General features: G+C 46.0%; 1 protein-coding gene across 1 annotated transcript in view; it reads left to right on the top strand.

Moving 5' to 3' along the window:
• ttc34 (tetratricopeptide repeat domain 34) overlaps positions 1 to 24159 on the top strand; it is a 119597-nt gene that overhangs the window by 74513 nt on the left and 20925 nt on the right. Inside the window, exons 4-6 of the mRNA XM_033048579.1 lie at positions 93 to 259; positions 11520 to 11790; positions 20011 to 20225. Of these exons, the coding sequence (XP_032904470.1) occupies positions 93 to 259; positions 11520 to 11790; positions 20011 to 20225 (653 nt within the window). The remainder of the gene's footprint in view (positions 1 to 92; positions 260 to 11519; positions 11791 to 20010; positions 20226 to 24159) is intronic.

The raw sequence follows: 24159 nt of genomic DNA, 5'->3' as shown, positions 1-24159 counted from the left end.
AATGTCCATATTCTGACATTTAAAATAAAATTAATATACTTTAAAATTTAATTTTTGTAAAGCTCTGAAATGTTATATTTGTATTATTCTAGGGGGCATTGATGAAGCTTCATTACTCACCAGAGCTCGATGCTATGCATATCTTAATCAGAAAAAAACAGCAATCTTTGACTTTGGCACCATCTTAAAGGCAAACCCAGCCCATGTGCATGCACGATGTGGACGTGCCTTCATGTATGTAGTCCTAAATAAGCAAAAGGTAATTTAAATTCTCTTATGTGGCTGTAATTAATGAGAACAATCCGATCAATTACTAATGCTTTTTTCCCCCAAAGGTTTGTACTGTTGTTTCAGAGACTCAGTTTGAAAATACATTCTTAATATGTGGATTTAACATTTCATTTCTGTTATGAACGATCTCTTGTGCCGCATCTCCAATGGCTTTCTTTCAGACTAACTAAACTCCTGTGTGTACATTTTATGCTTATACGGACTATTTTTGTCTTTCTTGCATTAGCTTTTTTTCATTTGTCATTTAAGATATTATGTCTACAATCTTACATTGTACATGATTGTAGACTGACTAAATGGTGCCAGAACACCAACCTTGCTCATAATGTCAGTAAGACAAAGGAACTGATTGTGGACTTTAAGAGGAAGAACAAGGATCCACAAACCTGTCTTCATCGACGGGACAGTGCTGGCTCGAGGGCCAAATGGCCTACTCCTGCACATTGTCTATTGATCTGTGCAGGACCCAGCACATTGATGTAATCATAAAGAAAGCCCATCAACGCCTCTACTTCTGTAGAAGAATGAGAAGATTTGGAATGTCAACGAATACTGTCTTGACTGCTACAGGTGTACAGTAGAGAGCATCTTGACAGATTGCTTGACGGTCTGGTTCGGCAACTTGAATGCCCAGGAATTAAGAAGATTGCAAAATGAGGTCCATTGCCTAGTCTATCATGGGTACTGACCTCCCCACCATCAAAGGGATCTGCAAGGGACGCTACCTCAAAAAGGCAGCCAGCGTCTTCAGAGACCCACACCACCACCAGGCCTCATTCATTTCACTCCAGCCATCAGGAAGAAAGTATAGGAGCCTGAAAACTACAATGTCCAGGTTCAGGAACAGCTTCTTACCTACTATTTTACTTCGGAGTCATGTGAGTGACTACGTGAAGAACCCGTCCAGCACGCATGCGCGACATGAGCGTTCACGCAGTGCAACAGCGACGAACGGGAGTACAGGCGCTCCCGCTACAAGCTTTAAAAAGACGGACTGTCAGGTAAGTACTTACTCTGAGGTCGTTATTGGAAAACTTTGTTCTGCTTTGTGCTCTCCAAATTGAGAAAAAACTGGAGAAAATGAGCAAAGCACGACAAGGAAAAAAGACCGCCCCCCCGTTCGACTCCAACAGAATAGGAGCGTTCCATCAGTGGGGGGCGAGAGGCGGCACCTGGACCGCACATGCTGCGGTCCACAATCATTGATACCGAGCCGAGCCCAGTACCGCTAGCGCAGCCTGACCAACAGCAGCGGACTGGAGGCAAATCAAAACGGAAAACTAACTGGCTGGTAATCTCTGATGACTCCGACCAGGAATGCCGCCTGAGTCGCATGGTAAGGCTCATGGAGCAAATGCTCCAGCGAGACTTGCTTCGGGAGCTGGAGCAGTCTCGCCAAGGGAGTTCAGGCACTCCCGCCACAGTGCCTTACAATGCACTGCCCACCGCTTCAACCTCAGCCGAGGGCAGCGTTGGCGACCAGGACTGGGCTGGTCAGGAACAGGGGTCACTGGCCGAAGATGTCGGGAGTACGCACGGGGTACAGGACCAGGAAGAGTTGCTGGGTGTGGTGAATCGCTATGTGGCTACACCACGAGCAGGCCGTTGCAGCCAAAATTGGCGGCCAGCATTGACTACCTGTCCTTCAAACCCCTGCAAGAACAGGTAGTCAATGAGGCACTAGAACTATATTCGCCTCCGGAGAACTGCATTTCGCTCAACGTACCGGCCGTCAACAGCCAAATCTGGGGGTACGTTGGGCAAAGTATCCGAAACCAGGAACTGAAATTGCAGCGTATCCTCAAGCTCCTGACGTCAGCTATTACATCCTATGCTCGTTCCATGGATGGGGTGGACATGACCACCAACCAGCAAGACACTCTAGCTCTGCTGTGTAATACCCAATATAATAATAATAATAATAATGGATGGGATTTATATAGCGCCTTTCTAATACTCAAGGCGCTTTACATCGCATTATTCATTCACTCCTTAGTCACACTCGGTGGTGGTAAGCTACTTCTGTAGCCACAGCTGCCCTGGGGCAGACTGACGGAAGCGTGGCTGCCATTCTGCGCCTACGGCCCCTCCGACCACCACCAATCACTCACACACATTCACACACAGGCAAAGGTGGGTGAAGTGGTTTGCCCAAGGACACAACGACAGTATGCACTCCAAGCGGGATTCGAACCGGCTACCTTCCGGTCGCCAGCCGAACACTTAGCCCATTGTGCCATCTGTCGTCCACCTCTGTAAGGAGATAATAAGACCTGCCCTCAACCCCAAATTTGCAGGACTGTGCAAAACACCGGCCTCAGAGCCACAGATCCTGCTGTTTGGTAAGGACTTGTCAAAACAAGTAAAAGACCTAGAGGAAGAGTCCAAAGCATTCGGCCTCATGAGGGCAGGCCCCGGAACGAGCAGACCCACACAACCCAGACGGCAGTACCCCACCGCGTCCACCAGTCGACGTCAAACCCATGGGACTGGTGAAAGCTCGGGGTCCGCATACCGTCCCCGAAAGCCTTTTTTAGGCCAGGGCCCAGAGCGGACCCCATGGAAAATGCGCCACCCCCAACCAGCAGTACATCCAGCAGCACAACGACGGATGAAGAAACCGAAGAAAGGCACACACCCATAACTATGGAGGTAGGTGGGTCTGGTTCCTACCAGCATATGAAAAGTGGGGGAACTGTACTAACGGGGGAGATTACACCTGTTCTTGGAAGCATGGAGGTCTATCACAAATGATAGTTATATACTTAACAGTATTCGTGGATACAAAATAGAATTCATCCAAGAAAACATGCCACCAGTTCAGCATGCACCCCAAAGGGTCTTTACCCTCTCAGTCAAAGAAAAACTAGAGGGTCAAGCAGAACTGGTGAGGTTACTCACAAAAGGTATCATTGAGAAATCCAAACATGAACCTTTGGAATTTGTCTAAAATATATTTACCAAAAACAAAAAAGATGGTGGATGTCGCATCATCATTGACTTAACCTCACTAAATACCTTTATTAAGTATATACATTTCAAAATGGAATCATTTGTAACTGCCAAACAACTGATTTCCAAAGGATACTTTATGGCAAGCATCGATTTAAAAGATGCCTACAATTCAGTACCCATTTTAAAAGGATCATCGCAGATACCTGAAATTCACCTGGATGAGGCAACAATGGCAGTTTAAAGCGTCACCTAATGAGTTAACATCAGCCCCAAGACTATTTACCAAGATATTAAAACCAGCCTTGGCAACATTAAGAAAACAGAGACATATTGTCATGGCATATCTTGATGATATTCTAATAGTAGGCAAAACCATGGAATTGGCTAAATCAGCTGTATTAGCTACCAAACAATTGTTTGAAACCCTGGGATTTGTCTTACATCCAGATAAATCTAAGTTTACGCCATCCACAACTATGGACTATCTGGGATTCACAATTAACTCAGTCCACATGTCTGTAACATTGCCAAAAGATAAAGCAACAGAATTGGCACAGACGTGTAACAAATTAATGGTTAGCGATCGACCAACTATCCGACAAGTGGCAAGGGTAATTGGCAAAATAGTAGCAGCATTTCCAGCTACACAATTTGGACCTCTGCATTATCAAAACCTACAAAGGGCAAAAGTGCAGGCGTTAAAACGACATGCAGGTCACTTTGACTGAACCATGGAATTACCCATTGAAGCAATATCAGAGTTACAATGGTGGATATAGAACATTTGGCATAGTTCCAGCCCTATCATCAATAACCCAATGTTAACTATACAAACAGATGCCAGTGCTCAAGGCTGGGGAGCAACTAATACCATATCCAGCACAGGCGGCTAAGAGGATGGACGTGCCAATAGGTGGACTAACCTAGAATCATCTTTACTACAGACACTGGGCATAAATTATTTGGAAATGTTGGGTGCGTTTTATGGTTTAAAAGCATATTCTACGAATATGCACCACTTGCATGTTCGTTTACAGATTGATAATGCCACGGTGGTGGCCTATATTAACCATATGGGCGGAATAAAATCGATATCATGTGACAATTTGGTCAACACAATCTGGCAATGGTGTGTCGATAGACATATTTGGCTATCAGCAACTTACCTACCAGGTAAGCTAAATACAGTGGCAGACACCAGGTCACGCAAATTCATGATAACACCGAATGGATGTTAAATCCCAAAGCATTTGCTAAAATTACAAAGCAATATGGCATGCCAGATATCGATCTGTTTGCATCCAGACTAAATCACCAGGTACCAATGTATGTCGCTTGGGAACCAGACCCTGAGGCAGCAGCGATAGATGCATTTGCGCTGGACTGGGGAAAATATTTATTTTATGCCTTTCCCCCCTTCTGCCTCATCAGTCGGGTACTACGCAAAATACAGATGGACTCTGCTTCAGGTATTTTGATAGTACCTGACTGGCCTACACAGCCATGGTTCCCAATGGTCCTCGACATGGTCATCGAAACCCCAATGACCTTTCCCAGTAGCCCAGACCTATTGACTCACCCGGAATCAGGCATAAGCCATCCATGCCATGATAAAATTAAACTACTGGGTTGCAGATTATGAAAAGACCACTGCTGGGCCTGGGATTATGTGACAGGACCATCAACATGATGACAGCGTCCCACCGTATGTCCACCAGAAAACAATACCTATTGAGCATCAGGAAGTGGGAAAGATACTGCTCAAATACTGGAACTACATACTCATCTACAACCATAACCAATGTACTGGAGTTCCTGGCAGGCCTTCACCATAATGAAGGACTGAGCTACAGTGCCATCAATACTGCCAGAAGTGCTCTGTCAGCCTACTTAAAACAGGCACCAGGACAACAGGCCATAGGGTCTCACCCGCTGGTGATCAAACTCATGAGAGGTATATTCAACTCCAATCCACCTAGACCTAGGTACACCCAAATCTGGGATGTCTGTGTGGTCTTGACATACCTAAGGGGATGGTCACCAGCCAGGCTTCTCACCCTGGAACAGCTAACCCTGAAGACGGTCATGCTGATGGCACTAGTCTCAGCACAGAGAGTCCAGTCCCTCCACTTACTGCGACTGGACAACATGGTTATAACACCAGATCGTGTCTCATTCACCATTCAGGAGCTGGTAAAGCAGAGCAGGCCAGGAACATCAGGCCTAGTTATGGATTTCCGGGCATACCCACCTGAACCACGGTTATGTGTCATGACCCACTTACTAAATTACATCAACACAACAAGAGATCCCCGAGGGAGAGAAAAAGCCTTATGGGTCAGCCACAAGAAACCTCATGGTCGGGTGTCGAGCCAAACTATCTCAAGATGGCTCAAGCAGGTACTGGGAGCTGCTGGAGTAAATACTGACGTATATACATCTCACTCCACCAGGGCAGCATCCACATCGGCGGCTAAGAGGATGGACGTGCCAATGGACCACATCCTGGCCACAGCGGGGTGGTCCATGGAGAAAACGTTCCAAACGCTCTACAATAAGCCGTTGGCAGAACCTGTATTGTTTCCAGAAAGAGTTTTAGAATCTGCAAATATATAATTTAAGCCGGGGGAGCATTTTTATTTTTGTTATTGTTTAATAAATACCATTATTGTTTTACAAACAGATTCATGGTTGATTACGATAACATACTTCCTCCCTTGAATGACTTCGGCAGCGAGTGAAGTATGAACTGTTACACAGTTTGAAATCACAGAGCTTTAAAATCTTCACGTAGTCACTCACGTGACTCCGAAGTAAAATAGTACAATTAAACGAGAACTTACCAATTTGAAGTTTGATCTGTATTTTATGAGGAGTTACGATGAGGGATTACGTGCCCTCCGCTCCCACTCTCAATTATAGAGATCAGCTGGTATCTTAGTTCTCCTTTTCTTTACAATGTTTATTTCAATTATTGTGTTTCCTGTTATTCCACACCGCTGCTTTGAAGTATGTCGCGCATGCGTGCTGGGCGGGTTCTTCACGTAATCCCTCATCGTAACTCCTCATAAAATACAGATCAAACTTCAAACTGGTAAGTTCTCATTTAATCTTACTATTAAACACCACACCCTCCTAATATCAGGCTATTAAACACTACACCCTCCAAATAGACTCCGAACTACATGGACTTGGGGACATTATTTTTGAACTTGCACTGTTATTGTCCATTTATTGTCTGTTATTTTATATATTTAATATGTTTATTATATCTGTTGTGCTTCTGCAAGTAAGAATTTCACTACATCCACTGGCACCCCTGCATCCATTTTACTTGTCACATCCACAAAAAATTCCAGAAGATTGGTCAAGCATGATTTTCCTTTCATAAATCCACAGCTTGCAGCTAAATAAACTCTTATCACCAGACTCTAATAGCTAAAAAACTTTAATCCGTACAAAGTCCCAGTGGACCACGTTTGTGCACTCTTGTCCCAGTGGACCAATTCTGTACACTCTTGTCCCAGTGGACCAATTCTGTACACTCTTGTCCCAGTGGACCAATTCTGTACACTCTTGTCCCAGTGGACCAATTCTGTACACTCTTGTCCCAGTGGACCAATTCTGTACACTCTTGTCCCAGTGGACCAATTCTGTACACTCTTGTCCCAGTGGACCACGTTTGTGCACTCTTGTCCCAGTGGACCAATTCTGTACACTCTTGTCCCAGTGGACCAATTCTGTATACTCTTGTCCCAGTGGACCAATTCTGTACACTCTTGTCCCAGTGGACCAATTCTGTACACTCTTGTCCCAGTGGACCAATTCTGTACACTCTTGTCCCAGTGGACCAATTCTGTACACTCTTGTCTCCATATCTTCTCACAATGTTCCAAGTGTGGCCTTGCCCCAATGTTTATACAGCTGCAACATGACTTCCTGACTTTTGATACTCCATCCCTGACCGATGAAGACAAACGTGCTGTACGCCGCCTTTACCATTGTATCCACCTGTATTGTTTCCACTTTCAGTTAGCTATAGACTTGCACCAAGAGATACCTCTCAGATAACAGTGCTGCTAAGGGCCCTGCCATTTACTGTATATTTTGCTCTTGCATTTGACCTTCCTAAATGGGTCACCTCACATTTGTCTAGATTAAATTCCATCTGTCATTTCTCTGTCCAAATTTCCAATAAATCTGTCCTATATCGTTTGGCGACTTTCCCAACTTTTGTGTTGGCTGCAAACTTATGAATATCATAACAGAAATCCCAGCACTGATCCTTACGGAACACTACTAGTCACAAACTTCATTTTAGAAAACCGCCCGCCACCATTACCCTCCATCTTCTGAGTCAATTTTGTTTCCAACGTACAAACTTTGATCCCTTGTGACAGTCTTTTGGATCTGTTTACCATGAGGGACCTTGTCAAGTGCTGTCAAAAGTTCATGTTTATAACATCCACTGCCTTGCCCTCATCAAGCATCTAAGTCACCACCTCAAACTAAATCTCAATCAAACTTGTGATTACCCCTACACAAAGCCATGCTGGCAATCCTACTAAGTCTACACTTCTCCAATAATTTCCTTACCATTTCTGCAACCCTCACCAGTCTGTCATTTCCAGGATTATCTATGTTGTCCTTCTTAAACATTAGAACAATATTGTTTATCATAGCGTTGTTGTTCCTTCCTGTCCAGTAATCTCTTCCTCCAATCCTCCAAGCTGTTCAATCCTTTCAATCCTCCAAGTTGTTTGCACTGTTTCACTTTTAGTCTTCAATTTTAATAATCCCCATTAGAGGCCATTGTTATAGCTACCCAGCCCCTAAACTTTGGATTTCCTTTTGTAAACTTCTCTATCTTTTATTACTGACCTCCTTTAGTGTCATCAAGCCCATCTCCAACCAAGCCTTTGATCCTGTTGAAACACACTGCTTGGTATTAGGTTTTACATAGAAACATAGAAATTAGGTGCAGGAGTAGGCCATTCGGCCCTTCGAGCCTGCACCGCCATTCAATATGATCATGGCTGATCATCCAACTCAGTATCCTGTACCTGCCTTCTCTCCATACCCTCTGATCCCCTTAGCCACAAGGGCCACATCTAACTCCCTCTTAAATATAGCCAATGAACTGGCCTCGACTACCCTCTGTGGCAGAGAGTTCCAGAGATTCACCACTCTCTGTGTGAAAAAAGCTCTTCTCATCTCGGTTTTAAAGGATTTCCCCCTTATCCTTAAGCTGTGCCCCTTGTCCTGGACTTCCCCAACATCGGGAACAATCTTCCTGCATCTAGCCTGTCCAACCCCTTAAGAATTTTATAAGTTTCTATAAGATCCCCTCTCAATCTCCTAAATTCTAGAGAGTATAAACCAAGTCTATCCAGTCTTTCTTCATAAGACAGTCCGGACATCCCAGGAATCAGTCTGGTGAACCTTCTCTGCACTCCCTCTAGGGCAATAATGTCCTTCCTCAGATAGCAATAATGTTCCTTTTGTCAAAACATGAGGAACATTTTGTGCATTAGCAAATGTTCAAATGTAAGTTGTAACAACACTAAAACCCCTGTCCCACTGTACTCGTGGTAAGCACGTAGAATGTACGTAGCGGGTAAGTCGGAGCTCGGGGATGTCTCTTAGCGGCTCGTAACGCTAACGGCAGGTACTCGGGAAACACCGTAAGCTCGGGAAGACTCGTGAAGATTTTTCAACATGTTGAAAAATGTCCACGAGAGCCCTGAGTACCTTCGAGCGGCTAAATGTGAGGTTATCCACTTTGGTGGCAAAAACAGGAAAGTAGACTATTATCTGAATGGTGGCCGATTAGGAAAAGGGGAGATGCAACGAGACCTTGGTGTCATGATACACCAGTCATTAAAAGTAGGCAAAGGTACACAAAATTGCTGGAGGAACTCAGCGGGTGCAGCAGCATCTATGGAGCGAAGGAAATAGGCGACGTTTCGGGCCGAAACCCTTCTTCAGACTGATAGGGGGTGGGGAAAGAAAGAAGGACAAAGGGAGGAGGAGGAGGAGCCCGAGGGCGGGCGGATGGGAGGAGACAGCTAGAGGGTGAAGGAAGGGGAGGGGGGGAGGGGACAGCACGGGCTAGCCAAATTGGGAGAATTCAATGTTGATGCCAAGGGGACGCAAGGACCCCAGACGGAATATGAGGTGCTGTTCCTCCAATTTCCGCTGTTGCTCACTCTGGCAATGGAGGAGACCCAGGACAGAGAGGTCGGATTGGGAATGGGAGGGGGAGTTGAAGTGCTGAGCCACCGGGAGGTCAGGTAGGTTATTGCGGACTGAGCGGAGGTGTTCGGCGAAACGGTCGCCGAACACCTCCGCATGCAGGTGCAGCAGGCAGTGAAGAAGGCGAATGGTATGTTAGCATTCATAGCAAAAGGATTTGAGTATAGGAGGAGGGAGGGTCTTGGTGAGACCACACCTGGAGTATTGCGTACAGTTTTGGTCTCCTAATCTGAGGAAAGACATTCTTGCCATAGAGGGAGTACAAAGAAGGTTCACCAGACTGATTCCTGGGATGTCAGGACTTTCATATGAAGAAAGACTGGATAGACTCGGTTTGTACTCGCTAGAATTTAGAAGATTGAGGGGGAAACTTACAAAATTCTTAAGGGGTTGGACAGGCTAGATGCAGGAAGATTGTTCCCAATGTTGGGGAAATCCAGAACAAGGGGTCACAGTTTAAGGATAAGGGGGAAATCTTTTAGGACCAAGATGAGGAAAATATTTTTCACACAGAGAGTGGTGAAACTGTGGAATTCTCTGCCACAGAAGGTAGTTGAGGCCAGTTCATTGGCTATATTTAAGAGGGAGTTAGATGTGGCCCTTGTGGCAAAAGGGATCAGGGGGTATGGAGAGAAGGCAGGTACAGGATACTGAGTTGGATGATCAGCCATGATCATATTGAATGGCGGTGCAGGCTCGAAGGGCCGAATGGCCAATTCCTGCACCTATTTTCTATGTTTCTATTTTCTATGTTACCATAATTCTCCGAGTTCGAATCAGGGCAAAACTCGGGAGAACTCTTGAATGAACTCGTACAGTGGGACAGGGCTATAACACTGACACATTATGTGAACTCTTTTCAGTTCTTAAGCTTTTGGATATACAGGTGCACAACCTTTTATCCGAAAGCCTTGGGACCAGACACTTCTCGGATTTCGGAATTTTTCGGATTTCGGAATGGAAGATTTTTAGCGTAGATTAGGTAGGTAGCGCGGGCGGCTTGAAAAGTCTGGAGCGGCTGCCTCCTCCCCGGAGACCGGGGAATCATTGTAAATCATTGCTTAAATGTTAGTCAGTTAGTTTGGAGGAATTTTATGTGGTGGGGGGGGGGTGAAGGGGGAAACTTTAATTCTTTGTCCCCTACCTGGTCGGAGAGGCGGGGAGCGGTCAATGCCTTACCGGGTCGCCGTGCAGTAAGCTCCGGAGCGCTGTGGCCGCCGACTCCCAACATCGCGGAGCTGGGGCTGCGGGCATCCGGCCGCGGGCGGCGCCGGTTGGAGCTCCGACCCCGGCAACTCTACCCCTGACTGCGCGGCGCTCCAAATCCAGCGCTGCCTGTGGCCGGACGCCCGCAGCCCCAGCTCCGCGATGTTGGGAGTCGGCTGCCACAGCGCTGGGATACCAGCGGGGAGCGGGCAATGCCTTACCGGGTCGCCGTGCTGTAAGCTCTGGAGCGCTGTGGCCGCCGACTGCCAACATCGCGGAGCTGGGGCTGCGGGCGTCCGGCCGCGGGCGGCGCTGGATTTGGGGTGCCGCGCAGCCAGGGGTAGAGTTGTTGGGGTCGGAGCTCCAACCGGCGCCGCCCGCAGCCCCAGCTCCGCGATGTTGGGAGTCGGCGGCCACAGCGCTCTGGAGCTTACTGCACGGCGACCCGGTAAGGCATTGCCCACTCCCCGCCTCTCCGACCAGGTAGGGGACTAAGAATTAAAGTTTCCCCCTTCACCCCCCCCCCCCCCCCCCCCCTTCACATAAAAGCCCTCCAAACTAACTGACTAACATTTAAGCAATGGTTTACAGATGTTTAAGTGTCTCCGGGGAGGAGGCAGCCGCTACAGTAGTACAGACCTGGGTTGACCGTGGGTCGTTTCGGGTCAAGTTTGGCGCCAAACGCGAGCTTTGGTGTGCAGACGACATCCTGGAAAAAATGTCCGGTTTTCGGCGCTTTTCGGTTTCCGGAACTCCGGATAAAAGGTTGTGCACCTGTAGTGTATCCATTATCCTTTTGCTTTAACTAACAGGAAGCAATTCAAGACATTGCAGAAGCCTTGCAAAGAGATCAGAAGTTGGCCATACAAGAAATCTCATCTCTGAAGCTGGAAGCGCAAAGTCTGATTTGCTGTTGGCTGCATGAATATTGCGTTAATGCCCTGACTGGAATGGTGGATGTCAAGGAAAAGATCTTCGGTGAAGATGATGTTAATCTACCTGCAATTGGCCAATCTCTACTCTTGATCAATGGCAAAAATTCAACCTGGCACATCCTGTACATTGATATATTGATTGCAAAAGGTAACAATCGTTTTTTTTTCAATATGTTCAGGTGCTAATAATAGGGATCACTTTATATTAAATAGACTCGCAAGAAGCCAATTAGAATCATTAAAAAACGACAGTAAAGAAATTGGCTTTATGGGCAAGCCTTAGCCATGTTACGTATCTCGGTGAAACCCATTTGTTCACATTTAGGCCTGGATCACTCTCGACTTTCCTATCTAAGAACTTGTTCAAATGCCTTTTAAATGTTATAATATTATCTCCCTCCACCATCACCTCTGGCACATTGTTCCAGATATTCATTTTGCCAAAAACGTGCCTCTCAGATAACCTTTAAATTTCTCTCCCCTCAGCTAAACCTGCGCCCTCTAGTTCTTGACACTAGCGATCTGGAGGAATAATATTCAGATTATCCAGTTAACGGCCCCCATAATGTTATAAACCTTGTTGAGGTCACCCTCAGCCTCTTAAATTACAGGGAGAATAACCCCAGCTGTCCATTCTCTCCTTTTAATGAAGGCCCTCCAGACAATATCCAGGAGAATATCTTCTAAACTCTTGCAAGGTTTATTAATAACCAGGTGTACCGAAGTACAGTGATGAGCTTTTGTTTGCATGCTTTTCAATCAATTCAGATAATACTATACAATTAAGATCAAGCCACATTCAAGTATTCCCATGTAGACAAAGAAAAGGATAGAGTGCAGAATATAGTTCTCAGCATTGTAGTGCAACAATTCTTGAGACCAAGTCTGGTAGAGGGGAAACTCTACCCTAAGGCGCAACTCAGTAGCCTGGAAGCAGAGGGGAAGAAGCTGTTTCTGAGTCTAGTGGTGCGCGCTTTCAAGCTTCTGTATCTTATGCCCAACGGGAGCAGGGAGAAGAAGGAATGACCAGAGTGGGACGTCTTTGATTTCCTAAAGCAACCTGAAGTGCAGATGGAGTTATTGTTGGGGAGTTTGGTCTGTGTGATGAACTGGGCTACATTCCAAACCCTGCAATTTCTTACAATCTTTTGCAGAGTTCCCAAAGTAAGCTGTGTTGCAACCTCACAGTATGCTCTCTATGGTGCATCTGTAGAAGTTGTAAGAGTCTTTGGAGACCCGCTGAATTTCCTCTGTCTTCTGAGGAGGTAAAGGCATTAGTGTGCCATCTTGGCTGTCACATTAACTTGATTGGTTGTTTACTGTCACATTAACATGGTTGGTAATATTTATGCCATGGGATTTGAAGTGCTCAGCCATTTCCACTTCACCACTGATGCTGATTGAGACATGTACTCCCCCCACACTTTGTGAAATTGATAACCAGCTCCATCGTTTTGCTGACATTGAAAGAAAGTCTTGAAACCTTGTTACTAAGTTCTCTCCTTCCAGCACCAACTACTGGTGTTGGTAATCCAGCCCACCGTAGTGGTGTTATTTGCAAACTTGCAGAAGGAGTTGGAGCCTAATTTGGCCGCACCGTCGTGAGTGTACAGCAGGGCTGTGGAGTCGATACCCAAAACACCCGATTCTGACTCAGACTCCGACTCCTTGATTTCTTGTGTATCCGACTCCGCGACCCCGACCCCTAGGTTCTAAATCTGCTATGATGACTTTACACAAGATGGCATTTCATAAGAACTACATGAATCATCAGGCTACCTTTAAAGCCCATGTCCTTAAAGTTTTTAGTCCAATGGTTGTAGCTATGCTATTGTGGGTTTTTTTAAATTGTTTATTCTTTAAAAATATATATAATTCATTATGTTAAAAAAAAAACTTATAGGTCAATGACAAAAGTAAAATTCTATTGAATTAAATAAAAATTATAAAAGTATTACTCCAAAATGTATTAAACTAAGGCCACAGGTATAATAATAATAATAATAATAATAAATGTTATTTATGGGCACCTTTCAAGAGTCTCAAGGACACCTTACAAAGATTTAGCAGGTAGAGGAAAAACATGTAAGGGGAATGAAATAAATAGTAGAGACATGACTAGTACACAAATTAAAGACAGAATTCAATTCAAAACACAATATGAGGCAATTCATGCACAGATGAAAAGGGAGGGGGACGTGGGGCTAAGGATAGGCAGAGGTGAAGAGATGGGTCTTGAGGCGGGACTGGAAGATGGTGAGGGACACAGAATTGCGGATGAGTTGGGGGAGCGGATCCAGAGCCTGGCAGCTGCCCTGGAGAAGGCTCTGTCCCCAAAACTGCGGAGGTTGGACTTGTGGATGGAGAGGAGACCGGCTGATGTGGATCTGAGGGACCGTGAGGGTTGGTAGGGGGAGAGGAGGTCAGTGAGATATGGGGGGGCCAAATGGTGGAGGGCTTTGTAGGTGAGGACCAGGATTTTGTAGGTGATCCGGTGGGAGATGGGAAGCCAGTGAAGTTGTTTGAGGACTGGAGTGATGTGATGCCAGGATTTGGTGTGGGTGATGAGTCGGGCGGCTGCGTTCTGGACCAATTGGAGTCGGTTGATGTAGGTGAGCTGAGGCCAAGGAGAAGTGAGTAGCAATAGTCCAGTCGGGAGGAGATGAAGGCATGGATGAGTCTTTCAGCAGCGGGAGGTGTGAGAGAGGGTTTGAGTTTGGCGATGTTGCGGAGATGAAAGAAGGAGGTTTTAATGACATGGCGGATGTGAGGCTCAAGGGAGAGGGTGGAATCAAAGATCACGCCAAGGTTGCGGGCCTGGGGAGATGGGGAGACAGTGGTGCCGTCGATGGTGAGAGTGGGGTTATTGATTATGCTGAGTGTGGATTTGGAGCCTACGAGGAGGAATTCTGTCTTATCGCTGTTGAGTTTGAGGAAGTTATGTTACATCCAGGTTTTTATAGCTGACAAACAGGAGTTGATATGGGAGAGGGGGGGTTGTGGGGGGATTTGGTGCCGAGGTAGATCTGGGTGTCATCGGCGTAACAGTGGAAGTCCAGGTTGAAGTGGCGGAGTATCTGACCAAGGGGGAGGATGTAGATGATGAAGAGGAGGGGGCCGAGTACGGAGCCTTGGGGAACGCCTTGAGTGACTGTGGCTGTAGCAGAGGTGTGGTTATGGAGAGAGATGAAGTGGGATCTGTTGGAAAGGTAGGAACGGAGCCAGCTGAGTGCAGAACCTTCAATGCCGAGGTCTTTGAGTCTGGTGAGCAGGATGTTATGGTTCACTGTATCGAAGGCTGCGCTCAGGTCGAGGAGGATGAGGATGTTGAGGGAACCAGTGTCAGCAGAGGTGAGGAGGTCATTGAGGACTTTGAGGAGAGCAGTTTCTGTGCTATGGAGGGGGCGAAAGCCAGATTGGAGGGGTTCAAGTAGGTTATACGCAAGGAGGTGGGAATGAAGTTGTGACGCAAAGATACGCTCCAGGGTTTTTGAAAGAAAGGGGAGGTTTGAGATTGGGCGGTAGTTAATGAGAGAGGAATGAGCTAAATGGCTAAATCATGACAAGAAAACATTCTCAAATGCAATAGAAATTAAAACTAAATGCATAGGCAGTTAAGTTTGCTACAAAAGTACAAACCTAAAATGTATTAATAACTTGTCCTTAGGAACAGAATTGCTCCTGCCAGATCCTCTTTCATTGAAGCCCTTTAAGTCGGATTTAATTATTTTTGGTGCGGAGAACAGTCTCTCCACGCTGACCTGAGTGGGTGGTATTGCTGTTACTATCATAGCTGCAAATTTTACTATTCCTGGATATGCAGGGATGACTTCTCGTGCTGTAAGTTTCGATGAGCGATCATATTTCTCAAGAAAATATTGCTTAAATTCCATTAGTTTAACATCAAAAGGCTGTCTTTGCATGTTTAAACGGGAACGCATTGCTCTCGACTGTTCAATTTTATCTAAATATTTTGCAAAATCTGACTTCATCATTTGGCGAGGATGAGAAGGATTTCTTCTCCCATCTTCATTTTGTGGTTCTGACTTTTCAGGTAGTAGCCCTTTTATCCGAACTGCAACATCACAGAGGGCCTCTTTTGCTTTAGCAATTTGATCTTCGCTCAACAAGATTTGGTTCATTGGATCCACGTGGACAGCAGCTAACAAGATCTGATTTTCAATTAGCTGACCCTCTCTTTTCTTCATTGACGATACAATTCCTTCAGCAATTAATCCTCCAGTTTTGGATAGGTGAAATGTTAATTTTTTTCACTCCTATAGGAATGTACCAGGAGTTAAATCCTCTGCTTGCAGCTTTTTGGTGACTGCATAAGGGTGAGCAAGCAGAGCTTCTAATTGTGATACCAACCTCCATTGACTTTTAGTCAATAAGACACTGGGATTATCAATGTCTTTTAGAAAGGGTTTTAGGTCAAGCAGATGCTTAACCATCATATATGTGCTGCCCCAGCGAGTTGCTTGGTCCAAAATAGCTCCATTTTCTGCACGTCTCTTGGATAGCATCAATTTTAGAGGTCCTGGCTGCTGTGGCTACTTACCTCCCCTTATAGGCTGTGGGCCGAGGAGCTTTTTCATTCAGGTTCGTGACCCAACTCACGGAACCACCTGGATTTTTAACCTATTATGTAAAAATATTGTATAAATCATACCTGAAACTCATCTGGACCAATATCTGCACATTTTTAAAATATGAGAAAAACCTCAAATTTTCCGAGTAGTAATTGTCCAATCAAAGCACGTTTGACATTGGTCAATTTGCGTCCGACCTCAATCACGTGCTTTGTTTAATGATCGCTAGGCAGCGAGCACTCTGGGTTCATGGCTGCCCGCTAATTACGTCAAAACAATAGCAAGGTTTCCACGGAATAAAGATAATGCTAACCTTGCTGATAATTTTGTTTTACAATTGATTTATCTTTATTAAGTTATGACTTCCCTCTCAATTATATTTTATCTAAATCTGTGCAAAATTTCAAGTAGTTCCCAGACACGGGTCACAAAAGATAAATTCTAGACACATTTTCGATGCTAGGCCCACAATCTATTGCCTATCAGAGTAGCTGCTTGGCGTTCTTTCAATCCATTTCTTATTGCTAGTTGCAATGTATGTACAGCACAACGCATATGTTGGATTAGACAGAGCTGAGATGCCTCCTCAACAATATCATCTAAAGTTTCATCATTTCTGTTGTATCAATTTCAGAATCTGAATCGGAGATCTCCCTTTCAGTAGTGACTTTTTCTTCTTCAATTTTATTAATCTTTTCTATTGTGCTTAGCATATTTGAAGTACAGGTACACAACCTTTTATCCGAAAGCCTTGGGACCAGACACTTCTCGGATTTCGGAATTTTTCGAATTTCGGAATGGAAGATTTTTAGCGTAGGTTAGGTAGGTAGCGCGGGCGGCTTGAAAAGTCTGGAGCGGCTGCCTCCTCCCCGGAGACCGGGGAATCATTGTAAATCATTGCTTAAATGTTAGTCAGTTAGTTTGGAGGGATTTTATGTGGTGTGGGGGGTGAAGGGGGAAACTTTAATTCTTAGTCCCCTACCTGGTCGGAGAGGCGGGGAGCGGGCAATGCCTTACCGGGTCGCCGTGCAGTAAGCTCCGGAGCGCTGTGGCTGCCGACTCCCAACATCGCGGAGTTGGGGCTGCGGGCGTCCGGCCGCGGGCGGCGCCGGTTGGAGCTCCGACCCCAGCAACTCTACCCCTGGCTGCGCGGCGCTCCAAATCCAGCGCGGCCCGCGGCCGGACGCCCGCAGCCCCAGCTCCGCGATGTTGGGAGTCGGCAGCCACAGCTCTGGGATACCAGCGGGGAGCGGGCAATGCCTTACCGGGTCGCCATGCGGTAAGCTCTGGAGCGCTGTGGCCGCCGACTCCCAACATCGCGGAGCTGGGGCTGCGGGCGTCCGGCCGCGGGCGGAGCTGGATTTGGAGCGCCGCGCAGCCAGGGGTAGAGTTGCCGGGGTCAGAGCTACAACCGGCGCCGCCCGCAGCTAGACGCCCGCAGCCCCAGCCCCGCGATGTTGGGAGTCGGCGGCCACAGCGCTCCAGAGATTACTACACGGCGACCCGGTAAGGCATTGCCCGCTCCCCGCCTCTCCGACCAGGTAGGGGACTAAGAATTAAAGTTTCCCCCTTCACCCCCCCCCCCCCCTTCACATAAATGCCCTCCAAAGTAACTGACTAACATTTAAGCAATGATTTACAGATGTTTAAGTGTCTCCCCGGTCTCCGGGGAGGAGGCAGCCGCTACAGCAGTACAGACCTGGGTTGACCGTGGGTCGTTTCGGGTCAAGTTTGGCGCCAAACGCGAGCTTTGGTGTGCAGACAACATCCTGGAAAAAATGTCCGGTTTTCGGAGCTTTTCGGTTTCCGGAACTCCGGATAAAAGGTTGTGCATCTTATCAGTGACGATGCATAGAATCTGGTCTTTCTTAATTTCAAAATTTCTTCCACTAAGTTCTGGAGATAAATGCTCTCATTATGTGCCTTGGTGTCCTTTATTCCTAATGTCCGAGTTATTGTTTTCATCAACATATCTATCTTTGATGGCAAAATAGTTACACTGTACTGGGAGTATAGTGGGGGACTGAGAGCACAGCCTTGCAAGGCACTGGTGTTGAGAATTATTATGGAGGAGTGTTATCACCTATCCTCACTGATTATGATCTGTGAGCAGAAAGTCAAGGGTCTAGTGGTAGAGGGGAGAGCCAATTCCTCGGTCCCAGAGTTTGAAGATAAGTTTGGATGGGATTATGATGTTGAAGGTGGAGCTATAGTCGATAAAAAGGCATCTGACATTGGTGTCCTTGTTACCTAGGTTTCCCAGAGATTAATTTAGGCCAGGGAAATGGCGTGCACTGTGGACCTGTTGCGAAGGTAGGGGAACTGCAGTGGATTAAGACTGTCTTGGAGGCTGGATGTAATGTGCACCATCACCAATCTCTCGATGCACTTGGGTCATGGGTGCAGAATTAGGTCATTCGGCCCATCCAGTCTATCTGCCATTCTATCATGGCTAACGTTTTTTTTCCCTCTCAACCCCATTTTCCTACCTTCTCCCTGTAACCTTTGACCTTGCTGATCAACCTCCACTTTAAAAATACCCAATGTCTTTCCTCCATAGCCGGCTGTAGCAATGACTTCCACAGATTCACCACTTCATTCCTACCATTCTAAAGATACGTCCTTTTATTCTGAGGCTGTGCCCTCTGGTCCTAGACTATCATTACTGGAAATATCCTTTCCACGTCCATTATATCTAGGCCTATGGTGGATGTCAGAGCGACTGAAGGGCAGTCACTAAGGCATGCTATCTTTCTTTTCCTTTGCACCAGGTTGACAGTGGTCTTATTAACATAGGTGGCGACCTCAGAATGGAGTACTTGAAGAGTAAAAATGTCCATGAATACATCTACTGGCTAGTCCACATTCGTCCCGACCGTTAACTCCACCTGGCCCAATTGCTTTCCGCAGAATCATTCTCAATAAGGCCAATCCTATGTCTGTCATAATTACTATTGGCACAATTGCATCCAAGACTAACGAGGCAAGTTACGTTCCTCCACCGACCATCTGCTCAAAGCCAGTGAAGGATGCATTGAGTTCATTGGGGAGGAACTGTTACCATTGGTACTGCCCATCTTTACTTTATAACCTGATATAGCATGCAAGCCTTGCCACAATCTATGCTTATCCATGTTATTGCCTTGGGACTCAAGCCTGGTTTGGAATTCCCTCTTGGCATCCTTAATGGCTCTTCAAAGGTCATAGTTAGATTTTTTTTTGTGATTGTTTGACTTGAATATTGCAGATTGGGATCAGGAGTGGACTTCACAGTTCATCCATAGTGTCCGATTGGGGAACACACGTTTTGTTGTCTTTGGTACGCAGTCCTCCACACACTTGCTGACAGCAGTGGCATATTCATCTAAGTTAGCCACTTGAATGTGGCCCAATCTACCAACTCAAAACCGTCACGAAGGGTCTCATCTGTTTCCTGCGTTCCTGTCATTTACTCCATATGTTCTATGAACAATTGGCTCCCCAAATTCCATTACTTGCACTTACCTGGATTAAATTCCTAACAGCATTGCTCAGCCCAATTACCTATCGATCTATGTCCCGCTCTATACAATCTTCATCATGATCTATCTCCATTAATTTTTATGTATTCACACAGTAATTATGAGAGAACTCCTTTAGAAATTGGTAAATTTTCATTAAAATTCTGAAAAAAACTTTATCGTTGCCTCTAAATGATTATAAATGCCCTGATATGATGTAAACTATTATCATAGATGCTGGAAATAACTATACATGCAAATCTTTTTTTTCTGCAGAAATGTATGATGATGCCTTGAAACATCTGCAGGATAATTTTGGGCAACCTCCTAATGATGATGCTGCCATGTCCAGGCATGGGCTCATTCAGATGAAGATGAAGAATGCACAGCTTGCCGTTCCGAATCTGAGCATTCTTGCGGAAAAGGATAACAAAGCTTTGGAATTTCTGTTAAAATACCTGGATAACAAACAACTTCATACTGTAGTTCAGGTAATGTTTTTACTCAGGATAACATGTATATTGACTTGAAGAGCTAAGCGCTCTCACCTGTCTCTGCTACAAAGAGAATTCTACATACAAAACATAGCAAAGCAGATTTTAGTAGCTAAAACATTATTAATAAATAATCATTACTGTTTAATCTACTTGATGTTGGAAGTGTTGTCAAATATTACCTAAATTGGTTACCTCTACTCTACTCGGAGGGGTAAGGGGGAAACTGCTTCCCAGTCGCTTCCTGGCGAGGATGCGACTATTTCTCCGAGTCGCGTCCTCGCCCCCCCACCTCGTGATCTACCTCAGGATCAGAGTGGCCTTTCCTACCGGAGACCGAGGACTGGACCAAAGATTCGGCAGCGGCGGTGTGGCACTGGATTCACTGCGAAGCGGGCGATACCTACCTGGATCGCCGTTTGAAGCTCGGGAGCGTTGGGCCACTGCTCCAACATCGTGAGGCTGTGGTTCGCGGAGCTCCCAGCGCGGGGGGCGCTGACCGACATCGCGGAATCCCTGGGGCCCTTTGCCGAGGGCCGCCAGCGTTGAATCTCTGCCTGGGGACGCCGGGAGCTGCGGAATCCGGTGGGAAGCCGCCGATTTGGAGGTCCAAGCCGCTGAGGTTGGCCTCCCCTTCCGACGTCGGAGCTCCAACATCCCGGCGAGAGGGCCTGAGCAGCGGGCTGCCCGTAGCGGCGACTGCGGAGGGCTCTGGAGGCCCCGACCACGGGTGAACATCAGAGGAAGATGACTGACTTTGGTGCCTTCCCTCACAGCGGGAAACTGTTGATTCTGTTGTGTGGGGATGTTTTATGTTGAACTCTCTTGTGTGTTGTGTTCTTTATTTTATTGTATGGCTGTATGGTGATCACATTTCACTGTGCCAACTGACACATGTGACAAATAAATGTAGCTTGTATCTATTAGTGTTGATTTACTTCACTGGAAAAGTATTGTTCCCACCGTTTTCTCGTATCTAGCGATGTTTTTCCAACATGTGACGGTGGACAGCACTCAGCATGAAGTTTGGAATATTGATTAAAGATCAATCAGGATTAAAAATCCAATTTTAACTGGCATGGTCTATGTCTATCCTTGCATGTTCTGTTTATGCAGCTGGATATTTTGGTGGTTTAGTTACATTTGTTTTTCCCTTTATCCCTTAAGCCTGCCCTTGATTCAATATCAGTTCAGTCTAATGAAAATGTGTTGTGGGTGGTCCACAGCAAGTATACTGTATGGTGTATTGAAACTGGTATGATGAGTTGTTTGGCCTGTAGTTTCAACAACGCTATGGCCTTTAAACATAGCGCTATGGCCACAGTGCTATGGGTCACAGACTGTTTGGTAAAATTCTCGTATAACAATGAGTCTTTGGAAGTGTTGAGTGCCTCAGTGGAAGTTGAGCCTTTGGTTATTTTTCAGGCAGTGGTAGAATTCTGGATAAGCCTAGTGGTGAAAAGTTACCAGTGGGCGGTGGGATTGCAGTTACATTGGGATTGACCATGATTTTACAGAACGGTGGGTGGGCTCAAGGGGCCGAGAGGTAGAGAGGGAGAGGGAGGGAGGGAAGGAGGGAGGGAGGGAAAAAAGGAAGGGTGAGGGGGAGGGAAGGAAAGAAAGCGGAGAGAAGGAGAGGGAGGGACGAAGAGAGGGAGGGAGGGAAAGGGGGAGAGAGAGAGAGAGGGAGGGAGAGTGGGAGGGAGAGAGAGCAGAGACTGACACATGAGAGCAGGTTGAAAAAACGAAGACAAGGAAAGGTGTTGGAGACAACGAAAGCTGCCTTGCATAACACTGTACAAGGGAGTAACAGAAGCAGGCAAATACGGTGTAGATCTGTTTTGCCTTGTTCTTCCAGTTGTTGACGTGTGCCCATGAAAAAAAAACAACAAATAGCACGCAGGATGCATTTTTGAAAATTTCAGGAAATACCATCAAATTCCAGGAAATTTGGGATTCTATTTAAAGAAATTGTTTTTTTGAGGTGTGGAAGCACTGGTACAAGCACACCCAAGCCTTGTTGCACCTCCCCTTTTCCTAATCTGACACTATTCAGATAATAATTATTATCAGACACTATTCAGATAATAATTTGCCTTCCTGTTCTTGCCACCAAAGTGGATAACCTCACATTTATTCACATTATACTGAATCTACCATGCATCTGCCCACTCACCCAACCCTGCAGCCTCATAGCATCCTTATCGCAGCGCACACTGCAACCCAGCTTTGCGTCATCCGCAAACTTGGAGATGTCACATTTAATTCCCTCGTCTAAATCATTAATATCTATCTATCTATCTTATATATTCATAAAAGTCTGATCTTGAGCACTTCCTGTTCTGTATATTGATTTTAGAAAAATCACTGCCACTTACGTATGTGATTTTTTTCCATCTTACTCGGAGTCCCCCTCCGCTGTACAGCACAAGAGGAATTTTCCCATTGATGAAAAATAAAAGAGTTATTAGTGCTTTAAAAATGTTGAGATTCTCTCTCCTGAAGGCCACGCCCCTTCCGGAGGGACTACAAAACTCGGAAGTGTTGAGTGCCTCAGTCAGTCTCTGCAAGATGGGGGAGCAAGTGGGTCACGTCTCTCAATCTGAGCTGTGAATAACACTGAACACATGTCTACTAAACTGTGAGTGATTTTACTGACCTGTCAGAGCCCTTGATTTTAAGGACCTGCCATTGGTTTGAAAATATAGTTTGGAATTGCTAAAGCTGTGTTGCCTTTGGTTTGGAAATGCTAAAGCTGTGTTGCCTAATTAAAGTTGCCTTGGCTAATTAAAGTTACCTTGCCTAATTAAAGTTGCCTTGCCTTCCATATAATTAAAAGTCTAATCTTGACCACTTTGTGTTTGCGCTTTATATTGATTTTAGAAAAAACGCCACCACGTACGGCTGTGATTTCTGGCCATCTTACTCAGAATCCCCTTCCGCTCAACAGGTGCCGAGGATTTTTCCCATTGATGAAAAATAAAAGAGTTATTAGTGTTTAAAAAATGTTGAGGTTCTCTCTCCTGTCATTCACACCATGAAGGCCACGCCCTTTCTGGTGGGAGGGTGGAGGGACAATAAAACCCAGAAGTATGGGCGTGGCTCAGTCTCTGCAAGATGGAGGAGGGAGAGGTCACGACTCGCTGTCTTTAGTGGCCTTGCACCCTGCTTGAAATGGTATGAAACTGCACTTGAATTGTGTGGCCTTGCACCCGGCTTGAAATGGTAAGAAACTGCACTTGAATTTGGTGGCCTTGCACCCTGCTTGGAATTTCAAGGAAGAGCCGTGAGTCAACTGCCAGCCCACCAGCCTTGAGTGAGCTGCCAGCACAACAGGCTTGAGTGACTGAGCTGCCAGCCCAAGAATCCATTTGGCCCACAATCTCCATACTAGCCCCCTGGAAACCAGTCCCTTCAGCCCACAACACCCATACTAGCACCCCAGAAAGCCCCCCCCCCTCTTCCCCCCCCCCCCCACTAGTCACTAATATTGGAATTTGTGGAGAGGTGGAATATTGCGTTGGGGGACCAGCCCTCCCGTGTGATGCTGGGACCCAATGGGTCCCACTTCGTCTAGTATACTATTAAAAGTCTCGTCTTGTTTGTCTGTCTGTCTGTGAGATAAGATACTATGCCAAAACGGTGCACGAAAATCTCTTGGTCGTTAGCATCAAGTTTCTTCACATTTGCTGTTATGTTTCACGTTATTGATATTTAAAGTTTTAAAAGTCAACTTTGAAAATAATAACTGCCTGTGAGTGGGAGACTTTTCTAGCAGCTTCCAGTGATAATGTCACAATGGCATCTCACAGTCATCCAGTCACAATGGTATCTCATTTACACAAGTTGCCGTGAAGATTCCAGAAACCGAAAATGACATCACAGTGTGATCTCTGCTGCCAATACAGAAGTTATGAGAGTTGACGGAGTG

This window comes from Amblyraja radiata, chromosome 31, assembly GCF_010909765.2.
Source record: "Amblyraja radiata isolate CabotCenter1 chromosome 31, sAmbRad1.1.pri, whole genome shotgun sequence".
NCBI classification, from domain to species: domain Eukaryota; kingdom Metazoa; phylum Chordata; class Chondrichthyes; order Rajiformes; family Rajidae; genus Amblyraja; species Amblyraja radiata.
Note: the sequence above shows the minus strand (reverse complement) of the source record. Positions and strands in the feature narration are given on the sequence as shown.